Below are 12,723 nucleotides of genomic sequence, written 5' to 3' on the forward strand. Positions count from 1 at the left end.
CCAAGAATGGCATCTGTGCACTGAAGCAGTAGTTTTGCTCTGTATACCTGACAGCTTTGGTCCCAAATTCAGTTACTGATGCTTAATGCCTTCTCCCTTTAAAAACCCCCTTGGTAACATGGTTTCTCCCAAATCACACGGTGAAGACCAGTGGTCTGGCCACTCGCTTCTTGCCAGCCGGGTGCACGCAGAGGCAAGTTTTCTGAAGGCCTGGCTTAACGGTGCTCCTTTTTTCACGGCACATTTGTAACTCTGCTTTTGCTGGCTGTTTGCTGTGAATGTCTCAGAGCACTTGCTGCAGTAACCACTAGCAACCAAGCCACTGGTCTCCTTTGACATTACACCGTAGTTACTAGATGCTATAGTTAGTGTCCAAAAAAAAAAAGGCACTAGCAAACCCTCCAAAAATAGCAATAACTCTATCCATCATTTTCCTAGGATGTAGTTAAAGCAGCTCTCTAAATGTGCCCCACAGACAGACACAGCATTGCTATTCTCGAGCCATCTAGCACCCTCGCTGGTCTTGCACCGCAGATGGCCCTCCTGAACAGACCACCGCCGTGGAACGCTCGGTTTTAAGGAGTATTTCATCCTCCACAACTACATCCCCCTGAGGTCCGGCCCTTTGCAGAAGCCGGACTGTTGCAAAAGCTGCCTTTGCAGCAGTCCTTTCTTTGCGGCAGCGCTTTCCCGCGGCGGCCGGCGGCGCAGCATGCTGGATCCTGAGGGCAGTGTGGAGCACCAGCCTTCCTCTGCCTCCGCCAAAGTTTTCCTCGTCCCGCTAGCCATGCTCCTTGCAATTGCAGCGCTCCTGCTCTTAGCGTTTTCCGCCACGCAGCAGAAAGAGCCTGATTTTTACACTTTCAAAGTTGTAAACATCAGGGGCAAACTAGTCTCTCTGGAGAAGTACAGGGGCTCGGTAAGTGCGCCCGGCGGAGCGCAGCGCTCGCTAACCAGCCTTGCATGCCTGCAGGGAGCAACCGGGGGGCGGAGAGCTTGTACGTTAACTCGGTGCACGCACGTAGACAGTTTGGGGTTAGGACTCTAACTGACCTGGAGCGTTGCCTGCATGCTGCCTTCGGTACCGCTCCCTAGGTCTTTGTACTCTTGAAATAAAACCTTTGCAGCCCGACCTGTGTGTATGTGTCCGCGTCTCCTCCGTGCGCCGGCTGCTGCCTGCAGACGTGGCAGGGGGGGCTGTGCCCTGCCCGCGGCTGCGGGAATCGCACCGCGATTGAATTTGAAGCTCTGGAAGCCTGTACCTTTGCGTAACCTAACGTTTGGAGCTTATTTCTGCCTTTTAACTGCATGGCTTTTAGAATTTTTGTTTGCCAAAGTCCCTTTTCTTTTTAATGTTCTACATTAAAAAAAAAGGGGGGATTTCATTAGTGGCTAAGGGAGTTAACGGATTTTACCACAATTGGTAAACAAGCGAGAAACATGAAGTAATTATTTTAATATCGGTCTATAGTGTCATTTTAGCAACATCGTGCTATTCCCCTTGTAGCTTTTTAGTGTGACAGAGCAATATAAAGAAGGGCAGGTAGACACCCATATACTTCCATGATGTCTTTTAAATTTTATTTACATTTTACATTAAGGCGTGCTAGGCAGAACTTTCACAGAATTAACAAAGTTGGAAGGGACCTCTGGAGATCATCTAGTCCATCCCCTTCTCCCCCAACTAAAGCAGGGTCACCTGGAGCACATTACACAGAATTCCAGCTTTCCTTCCCACTTCAGAACAGTTTACTTGAATGTAACCTGGTTTTATGTTTCATTTTATTTTTTAATGTATGTTATTTTATGTTATTTTATGTTATTTTATGTTATTTTATGTTATTTTATGGTTTGGCCATCTAGGAAAGATGGTCAGTACCTATGGAAGAGTGAAAAGGGAACTTAGCACACAGGAGACATCATGCTGTAGGCTCTCATAGGCACATTCACAAATTACAGAAGCTAAAATCAACATAAAGCCCACAACTGCCAGCCTTAGCGCTCAAGTGACACATCATCATCTGTGGCACAGCCAGGCAGTCCAACAGCTTAGCTGCTGCCCAGAAAGGCGGGCACCACTTCTCACTTTCACCCTTCATCTCCAGCTTTCTGTTTCCACCTTCCTTTTCCTCCTCCTCAGGTCCTTCACTGAGGTGCCTGAACTCACTAATCCAAAGCAGCAGGTTGCTAAAACATTGGCAGGAAGGCAGAGAAGGCCCATAGGAAGAGATGTACATTTTCCTGAGCTCAGTAGAAAGGGCTACTAGTAGATTTGGACCAAATGTGAGGGCTGAATCTTACCTGGTCACAGTCTTCCTTCCCCACTGTTCACGAGACAGAACTGGTCCAATGCACACTCAAATATCTATATTGGAAAAACCATGGAAACTATTTAATATTAAGCAATATTTAAAATTAAGCAATATTTGCTTTTTTTGTTTTAGGAGTTCCTTCCAAAGGCTCTGTCAATAAATACTGTTACTGGGGCATGTTTTGTCTGCAGGTCATCTGCAAATCTGTCTGAATAAGCAAATGCCACTTGTAGCTTCTCTACCTGAGGGCCAGAATCCACATGGAGAAGAGTAAAGGGGAACTCAGAGGAGTTCCTTACAGCCACCCTGCAGAGAGCTGTAGGTGTTCATCCCCTCCAGAACAAGCTGCAGAGCCTGACCTGGAATCCCCTGAACAGACCAGGTTAGGGGCAGGTGTGTGTATCTCCAGTGGTGCTGTGGTACCAGGCCACCCCTGTGACGTCACTGGTTTCATATGGGAGAGCTCTAGAGCTGTACCTTGGAAAAGGCGATGCCATCACTGAATGAATCACTGCTCCCTGATCTCTGCTAGGCCCTGTAGAAGAGTTTATTCCAAGAAAGTGATGACCAGCTTCTTCATAGAATCCTAGAATGGCCCAGGTTGGAAGGGACCTTAGAGGCCATTTAATCCAACCTCCCTGTCATGGGCAGGGACACCTCTCAGCTAGATCATGCAACACATGGGGACCAAATGGGGAAACAAGAAGATTTGCATTCAGAGAGCCTATTAATGTCCCGGCTAGCTACGGTTTGATAATGCATGCGCACAATTTTAAAGAAAATTAGAGCAATAAAACACATCCCTTTCTGTCATTATGTTGTCAGAACTCAGTATCAAGGTAGACAGAAGTTAATTAAAACTCCCATTTATTTCTTAAAATAAACCTGCTTAAATCTGTAGTTAGATAAGTAATGTTAAAATGTAGGTTTATCGTAATATTTTAAAGCTATTAAATGAAAGCACATAATATATAAAGTACTATGTATGTGCTGCTAGTGTTTTAAATTGAGTCACTAGTTAGCCTCTGGAACAATAGTCTGCTAATTGCTAAACCAGCTTTTAAAAGCCTTAAGATTTCTGGCAGATGTAGAGAAGACATTTTCTTCAATTCAGTCACTTAACTAATTTAGTTAAATAATTACTTAATTGGTAGTCAAGAAACTAACTGGGAATTAAAAAAATCCAAAAGCTTCAGAGTATAAAAAAAACCCACAAGAGCCATGCTAAGTCTAAACAATTAGTGCACTTCATGACTTGCAGAATCTCTCTTCAATAACATTATTAATATAATTTATTGTGTACTCAGATCATTGACACTATTTTTCTTAGTCATAAAAAATAAAACTGATTGATATTATTAATTCAATTTCCATTTGAGTGCATCTTGATACAAAGCCCAAGTACCCTCGGTTACATAGTAAGTAAGAAATGTACTAACAGTTATGGAATAAAAAACCAAAAAATAGAGAACAGATTTTTTTTTTTCTGAAATAGATGTGCACAGATATAACCTATCCTCCACTGGAATAAAAATACCAAAAATATGCGAGCACTCTCTTTTTATGGAGGTGTAAGAAATTATATTGCCAGAATGCTAAAAATTTGGCATACATGCTACAAGATCAGGTATCCTATCACATCTACCCCAAAACAGAGAAAGGAAGGCCTATGATGACTGAAGAAAGAAGAGTACTACAAGTGAAATAGATCACAAAGCTGCTTGTTCTACTGGTTTGTGCAAGAAGGCCATCCTGGTATGATTTTCCCAGGCTACTCTACTGATGCTGACCTATCTACATTAAAAATGAAGGGCAGTGAGAGAATCAACAGGATCCAAATAAGATTAGTTTTCTGTCTAATCTATCTACCTAATTCAAGGCAGCTGGTATTTTCTTTTATTATCTCTATCAGTTATGCTGTAAGAGGCAATGTTCTTACCAAAAAGAGTATCTATTTGGGAGTCAGAACTCTTGAGCATCATCTGTTCTGTGCTGTGTTCATACTTACCTGGATATAATAGTACCCCCCTGCCTGCCTGCCTACCTGCCACACAGCCAAGTACAGCGTGCTGAGGTGTAATTAAACAGTGTTAGGGCAGTGCTTTGGAAATCTTGAACCTGGGGTACTCCAATAAGGTAAAAGCATCAGGCAGCATACCAACGTAAAGTATTATTTTACTGTTGAAAGTAATGCTAAGCATTTTGCATCCAGCTCTCTGTAATCTCAGAACGTAGCACTGCTGCATGCCTGGAAACACAGACGATAGTTACTTAATTACTGTACAAAGTATTGCAATTTTTTCCACTTAGGTAACAGCTTTGTGAGCCGTGTAATCCAACACTTGTGGCTGGTTCTTCCATCAGTCACATGGAGCTAGTTAAGAATCTCCAGGTCTAAAAACCTAAGTATCTACTGCCTCTGCTAAAAGATCTGCAAAGGGTTACTTGAAGCTCATCGCAGATTCATAAATCTCTCCAGGATGTTTTCCTCAAGGAGGTACACTGGTGTAGACATTAAATAAACCCAGAAGTATTCTTGCGATACTAAATGAATGAGCTCACTACTAGAATGCATGGGTTTTCTAAGCAAAGGGAAGGAAAGGACAGTATTAAGAGCTCAGACAATGGCTAATAGAGAGGTCAATTTAAATTAAATAATTTTTTTACAGTCTAGGATTAATTGTTTGCACTGCACACTAGGTGGTGTACTTGACTTGCACGCTCAGAGCCCAAAGTCAGTCCAGATGCATATTGAACTTAATTTAAATGATTAATAGTTGTACGAAGTCAAAGTACTGTTTCTTTTCAGGAGCAAAATAGGTGATTTATTTATTAAAAATAAAATACAGACAAAAAAAAATCACCACATTTTATCACTTCTGGTACCAGAGAGATGAAAGATAACTTGGGAAAGATTTTTAAACAATTGTTTTAAAGATTCTTTATTAAATGCTGATAGATACTGAAAGTTTTGTATTATGTTTTATACCTTTAGGAGGTTTGCACTATAGAATTACAGAGTTTGGTAATAGAATGTATTTTTCTAAGGAAGAAAGTAGCAGAACGTGTTTGCCATTCTAAGAAATGCTGTGTGTAGTTTCCTCCTATTTTGTGGGAGAACATTTGGAAGTTTGCACCATTTGCACTGTGAGCTCTCATGCCTTTCACTACCATGCTGAGTAATCACTGGTTTTAAACAGTTGTAAATTAAAATAATTGTTTCTTTTTGAGTGAATTCTTTCAAGCCCTCCTAACTTGAAAATCAAGTAGAAGTTATAAAAGCTCGATTCCTTTCATTGGCAAGTCATCTTTCATATCTGTTATAATATGAACACAATACCTACACAGCCTGATTTCCCCCAAACCTCCAACAATAAATTCTGACATTACCTCTGTGTTTGGGATAAAGTACCAACAGGTATGAATACAGTAAGGTATATGAAAAATCCTGCATTATGAGAATGCTGTCTTAAACTCCATTTAAAAAAGACTAGAATTTCATATGAAAGAACTACACAGGACTTCAACTCTAAATGTTACAATTTACCTTCAATCATATTAAATAAACTACAGTTGTCACTATGCTTGGTAAATACAAATAACTTTAAAAGAACAGAACGGCCAATAGTTACTTTTTTATGTCCAGTATAAAAGTTCTATTCGAAATACTGGCAGTCTGCAACAGGAATGCACAATAAAATTATTAGCACTTTGAAAAAAAATAGTTAAAATCATACACCATATCTATGGACATTTTATGAGACAGAAATTAAAATTTCGGGTAGAGTTTGTAAATGTAGTCTGAATGACTGTGATGCTTTGGAAGTTAGCTAGATGGCTCCAGATCATATTTCATATGCAAGTGCAGAGGGATTGCTTAGATTCTATTCTGGTGGCACAGTACATCACAAACAAGTACATCAGCTTTTGCTCTGTAAGGTTACCTGTCTTCCAGGTAAAACAGTGATGCTCCAAAAACCACTTTAAATATAGCCAGATACCCACAGAAGGTACAAAATGCCCAAAGGAAATGTTGATGTTTAACGTAAGAAGTGATAAACACAAAAATCCCCTTAGCTTTTTAGTTACTTGTTCATACCCCTTCTAGGAATTTCATTTTTTTATCTCATACTTTACCCAGATTATGGGCTTTTATATGCCAGTTTGTTTTCTGGCATTAAAAACACTACACACATGCAGTCATTTATTTTTAAAATATTAAAATTTATTTGATGCACTCTATTCATATATTCTATATACTTTTATATTTTGTACAGAAACATACACACAGGAATATGGACAAATACTAATATCAGAATCCAAAGTTTAAAATGAGCAAAGCCAGTGGTCACAGATACAAGATTATGAGGCCTGGAGTCAGGATTTTTTACTTCCTTTTCTCACCCTTCAGCTGCTTGCTGTGTAATTTGGTGAGGTCACCTAATGTGTCCAAGCTTCAGGTTTTCCTCCTGTCTCACAGTGACAATAAAGAAGACAAAGTGCCAGCTTCTGTGAAACTTCCAAACCCTTGTAGAAAGACCCAATATGGATAGCTGTTATTGTTGTAATAGTGCTAGAGAACGCATCGGCTATTTTGATTGAATTAAAAATTTTTGCAATTTGGGAATGAAGAACCAGCTTCCAGGCCAGTGTATAATCTGTAGAAATCCAGCGGATTCAGTGTAAACTGGATAGAATTCTAGTTCCCAAATCATAATGTTTTTTCTGTACTACGCCTGATTTTAATCTAGGTTGGTAGAAACATGTTTAGTATTAAAATACTTATATTCCTTTATAAACCTTACAAGTTGGTCTGGAAAAGGAACATCACTATAAAATGCAGAGTGCTACTTTATTAATAAAAATTATATTGTATCCAAAAGATCTAGGACATTCAGCTTTAATCCACTCTCAAGGAAATACTAGAGTAGGCTAAATTTATGTAGAACCAGTAGCAACTCACGCTTACAAAATTCATAAGAATAATAAAAACTAAGTCTAAAAATAAATTCTAGAGTTTATTTAAAAACAAAATATCTCAAAAACTAATGGCAAGCTCTTTGTGGCCTTGAGTTTCCCTACTATATTGCATAGATCAACCCAAAATCCTGTAATTGCTCCTATTAACTTCCAGATCAATACATCAGTGACAAAGGGATCAGCCAGTTCCGGATGACTTCTAAGCTCTGTACAAGGAAAGATGCTGCAGAACAGATGCTTCACTATAAAGAAACTACCAAAAATACATGAATTTGCAAGTTTCTTTCATTAAATTGGTATACCTTGGCTGGTTGGTAACTTCCTGAATATATTCAGAAATGATCCAAAAGGCAGAATGGAGGAACATAGATTCTCTCTAAAATGAAAATTGAGGTTGCTTAGCAGTTTATTGATTATTGTCATGGTTGCCAGATGGGAATACATAAAAGAAATACTAAATCTTCCTCTTGTGAACAGAACTCGATGTAGTTTCAAATGTAAAAAAAACAGTCACAGTTTTCTAGACATTCTAATTTTCTGAAAATAGTCTCCAGCTCAGCCCATCTGTTGGAAAACTGACAAATTTTTTATCTCTCTTGTTCTTCAGGTGTCGCTAGTTGTCAATGTTGCGAGTGAGTGTGGGTATACAGAGAGCCACTACAAGGCCTTGCAACAGTTACAGAGAGACCTCGGGCCGTATCACTTCAATGTGCTGGCATTCCCATGCAATCAGTTTGGGCAGCAAGAGCCAGACACTAACAAAGAAATCGAAAGTTTTGCACGGAAGACCTATGGTGCCTCCTTTCCTATGTTCAGCAAAGTCGCAGTCAGCGGAGCCGGTGCAATTCCTGCCTTCAAGTACTTAATTGGTGAGTAGTCTGGAATATCGGAGGGTTGTTTCCCCAGTGCAGAATTCCTCAGATATAAAATACCATCCAACACAAAAAAAAGATGTCTATGGCTGTGTTCACAAAATCATAGCACAGAATTGTCAGGCTCAAACTGGTCAGAAGCCATGTAGTCCATCCTCCTGCACAGGGCAGGATTTCTGTGTTGCCCCTGACAGCCTTCTCTAATCTTCTAAGGAGATCTCTTGAGATGAAGACACTATGATAACAGATGCCCTATAAAAGCCAGTCTAACAAACCTCTACATGCAATACGGGTCTTGAAATATTCTCCTGCACACATACAATACCCGATCTTCTGTTTTCCACTTTGCAGCCTCATAAGTGCTTCTCCTGTGGCATGACTGCTGCAGGTCGGATTTATAAGTTTCATCTCGAGCTGTAGGATAAGTGGAAGCAAAGTGCCTATATAATTTACTTCAGCGATCAAAAAATGAAACGAGGCACTAAAAAATGACCTTGAACACTCCCTTCCTCAGTCCTTGCCAAGCATTGGAATAGCCATACTGTTCAGTTCCTCCAGTTCTACCTGCATTACAGCTAGCACTGCTACCTGAAGAGGTTTGGCTGGTTCTTAGCAGACAGCTGACAAAACACACTGCAAACCAGATATTCTCTATCAAGGCACTACTTTTCTTGCACTGAACGAATGCTCTAAATGCCATTTAAATGCTAAAGTAAAATGTCAGTCTTTACCCAAAGTGCAGGCGATGTCTTTCAGCACTGACATATAATAAAGCCCAGTATGACATGGCATCACCTGAGCTGCATTCTGCAAGGACTATATTGCTGCTTCGTCTCTGCAGCACCACAGTGCTCTCCCACATACTGCTGAATTTGAAGTACTATTGGTAGTATTACTTTTGACTACCCCAAGCACACCTCCTTCCAGGTGTCCACAATGGATCTTTCTGCTGCCCAAACTTCCCTTTAATTCCCTTCACATTCTCGCATTCCTGTTTTGCCCAGTGAGGTTGTTACTGCAGAAATGTGACATGAAAGTTGCAAAACTTCTGTTTCTCTGTTGGCCCACATGCCAAGGGAGCCTGCTGGAGGCAGTATATTTATGCAGTATAGTAACAAGATACTCAACAATGTAGGTCTGGCTGTGTCTTAATGATACTTCGAAATATCTTCTGATTCCTTATGAGATTTTTCCCATTGTAAAATCAGTGGAAAAATATGCTAATTTGTCTGTAGTGTCTGTGCTGGTGCTGTTAGTGTGATAAGACTCCTGGTCTGATTGAAAATCCTGAAAATTTTGTTAGTCGTGTACCAGAATAGCAAAGGATAAGCATGTGGTCGTGGAGAGAAAAAAATGTAGTAGAGAAAGGATTAGAAGGAAACTTCTTGGAACAATTTACTTTGTTATTTCTTCATGTAGCATTGCTTGAAACATTCTTCTGATGGACATGATACTGGGCGCTTTTGAAGGAAAAATTGTGGATAAGCGAGGAAATAATCAGTGCTGGTATAGCTACATTGTTACACCAAACTCTATTTTTAGATTTGCCTATATAGCACAGACATACACTCCTTTAACATGGGTTATAGTGCTTTCTCCTGTCCGTCCGTTTCAACCTTGACTGATTCCATTCGTCTGTCTCCAGGGGGCTACTGTCTAGTTAAAGCTCCCTGTCTGAACAGAAAATTAATCTTATTATTCAGTTGGAACTCTCTCCTAATTTCACATTCCTTCTTCCTCTGAGAGGGTAATCACCAAATTGACATGAACAAATGTCAGGAATTGGCTAAGGTGGGGTTTTTTTATTCTAAGTTTCCACTTTTTCTTTTTTTTTCTTTTTTTTAAATAATCTGTAGAGTCTACAGGGGAGGAACCAACCTGGAACTTTTGGAAATACCTGGTGGACCCCAATGGAAAAGTCGTAAAGGCCTGGGACTCTACTGTCTCTGTTGAAGAAATAAGACCTCATGTTACAGAACTTGTACGGAAAATCATCCTGAAGAAGAAAGATGAATTATGATTTAAAAACCCAGCATACCAATTACATCTTTATTGAGAATTAGAGCTGTAGTTTGTCTTTTTACATTCCAAAAGAGCGTATATGGGGAATCTATATTCTTCATCCTAAGAATCAAGAAAACAGCAAGTTATCATGGTCAAAATAATTGAAATTATTTTCTCCAACTGAATTCAATTTGACCTTTCTGGGAAAGAAGATGTCATCAGCAATTATTTCTTTCCCAATTCAAATTACTAATCGTTGGTTACATTGTAGGAAGTCAGTCCATGTACCTGTAGGAAAAAGGTTAAGAATAATGAGAGTTTCCTGATTGGAATCTGACTGACATCTGCAATTTTGTTGTCATATTTTGATTGTGAACCGAATGAAAAAATAAAAGAGTAAAAAGTGCATGATTGTGTTAAGGCATGTGATAGCAAGAGGGCCAAAACAGATACCTTCAAACAAGGCAGACTTACACAAATATATGTCTTTCTAGTTACCAAGGCCATATATATTTGATTTCATCTGCCTAGAAAATCAGTTAAGAAGGGCATGGGAAAAGACACTTATAAAACCTAAATGAAAGAAATGTAAAGACAAAATCTCTGTAAAAATTCTCCAAAAGCCTATGAAAAGAATTTCTGCATTTTTTCACCCAGCAAAGATTATCAGATTGTATTTAAATAGCCATTTGAATATCTGTAGGACCAGAGCCTATATGAAATGGCTATTTATTTCTATTAGCATTTTGCCTTAGAAGAATTATTCTTACCTCATACAATTGATGTTAAATTTATTTTTAGATTTACAATACCGTCCGATTTTGCTGCATGTACAGACAAACATTAGAGAATCAACATTTTTCCATGGAAATAATTTTCCAAATGTTTACTTGCTGCATAGTGTTACATTGTTTAATATCACATTAATGTCACAAATGTAGCACTCAGGCATCTGCTCAGACTTCAGAACTTTGTAGCTCATACTAATATAATAACACTAACAATTACCGCTTCTTCTTTGACAGAAACCCTTTGAAAATTTTGTCAGCAAGAACTCTTTTAATCTCAACAAAATCACAATGTACAGGTCCCCTGCTCTTAACCCCGGGATACTTTAAGAAGAACCTAGTCTTGTCCAACTGCATTATTATTGACAATCAAAAGCTTTCTTGTGCCTCATAATGTCTTTAAAAGCAGCTCAAACAATATTTGCCCATAGAGTTGTCAGCGCCCAAGTGTGCAAATAAGCCTTAATTGACCTGACTGTGCTAAGAACTTTTTCTAACTCCCCACTGCCATTATAACTCTTCAGTATCCCAACAGGCTCTAGCTGAAATCAAAGGCAAGTAATACCAAGACAAGAGGAGAAAGAAGAGGACTGGAGAACTGCTAGAAATAAAAGAGTTGATTCTAGTGTACATTAGAGTTCCCATGCTCAAACACCTGCTGTCTCCTGAAGTCTTGGACTCGTTCTGTGGAGTGGGCTAAGGGAGTATGAGCGAGAGGATTTTAGGGTTGTTTGTGCTGCTCTTACAGCCATTAGGAAGCACAAAAAAAGCTTTCGCTTGTCAATAATACTGCAATTGGACAAGACTAGATTCTTCTTAAAGCATCCCAGGGTTAAGAGCAGCGGACCTGTACACTGTGATTTGGTTGAGATAAAAAGAGTTCTTGCTGACAAGATTTTCAAAGGGTTTCTGTCAAAGAAGAAGGAGGCTGTAATTGCTATCTTACTATGAGCTAAGAAGTTCTGCTATCTGATGTCTGAGCCTATATCTGAGTGCTATGAATAAGTTAATACTGATGACTGTTAGAGTTGGTGTTCTCACCAGTTTGGCAATTTAAAGGGAACTAAGGTAAGTAGTACATACGCAAGCTTTGAAACAACAACAAATTTGAACAGGCACATGGTTTTAAGCATATAACTACTCTCTCTGAAGTGACTAGAAACATTTTCATTATTAAATTAAGCAAATGGCATATATTCCATCCTTTATTGTGTTAGAATAATTTTGTAGAACAAATGCTCTGGTCTTTTAATTGAAACTACAGAGTAAAAGTAAATATTCCCACTTGTAGATTAATTCATATCTAGTCATGCTATAAGTACTTCATGACCTCCTGCTCAGAAAAATTGCAAAGCAAATTGCACTGGGTTGAATTTGTCTGTTGACACTATACAGAGGGCAAGCAGAGATCAGAAATTACTTATTTGGCTCATGAGTTCCAACATGGTTTTCATCTGACAGAGGTCTTCCCTACAGCAAATCCTGAAAATTGTGGAACAGCTGTGAATGTATACCAGAGCTTATTTTCTTTGCAGCTTGTCTACTTTGCAGAGAAAACATTAGTGTGCATCAATAGATGAGTGTATTTATGCATGGAGACTGATTATCTTGATCTTGTAAGACTTAATCTCTTTCATTTTCCAACTTTGAAGGTATAAACTCTTGGCATGTTGATTTGGACACTGAACTAAAGCACTCAGACAACAGGACTGCAGGGAGAAATGTGCCCCCTGTGGCACGTCAGAGGGAAAAGAAATAATTTTAAAG

General features: G+C 39.1%; 1 protein-coding gene across 1 annotated transcript; it reads left to right on the forward strand.

Annotated features, from left to right (window-relative positions):
• Window positions 1-712: 712 nt before the first annotated feature.
• On the forward strand, window positions 713-10,355 carry GPX7 (glutathione peroxidase 7). The gene is made up of 3 exons (XM_009872274.1): window positions 713-919; window positions 7,900-8,161; window positions 10,021-10,355. Exons 1-3 carry the CDS (start codon window positions 713-715, stop codon window positions 10,182-10,184), a joined length of 633 nt encoding a protein of 210 aa, XP_009870576.1. The 3' UTR covers window positions 10,185-10,355.
• Window positions 10,356-12,723: the final 2,368 nt, after the last annotated feature.

This window comes from Apaloderma vittatum, unplaced genomic scaffold (assembly GCF_000703405.1).
Source record: "Apaloderma vittatum isolate BGI_N311 unplaced genomic scaffold, ASM70340v1 scaffold39500, whole genome shotgun sequence".
Lineage (NCBI taxonomy): Eukaryota > Metazoa > Chordata > Aves > Trogoniformes > Trogonidae > Apaloderma > Apaloderma vittatum.

Bases quoted from the DNA above. Each gene is read 5' to 3' on its own strand.
- GPX7 (XM_009872274.1), top strand. From the start codon at position 713: ATGCTGGATCCTGAGGGCAGTGTGGAGCACCAGCCTTCCTCTGCCTCC. The intron at 920-7,899 runs GTAAGTGCGCCC...CTTGTTCTTCAG, and splicing joins TGGAGAAGTACAGGGGCTCG to GTGTCGCTAGTTGTCAATGT. The intron at 8,162-10,020 runs GTGAGTAGTCTG...AATAATCTGTAG, and splicing joins TGCCTTCAAGTACTTAATTG to AGTCTACAGGGGAGGAACCA.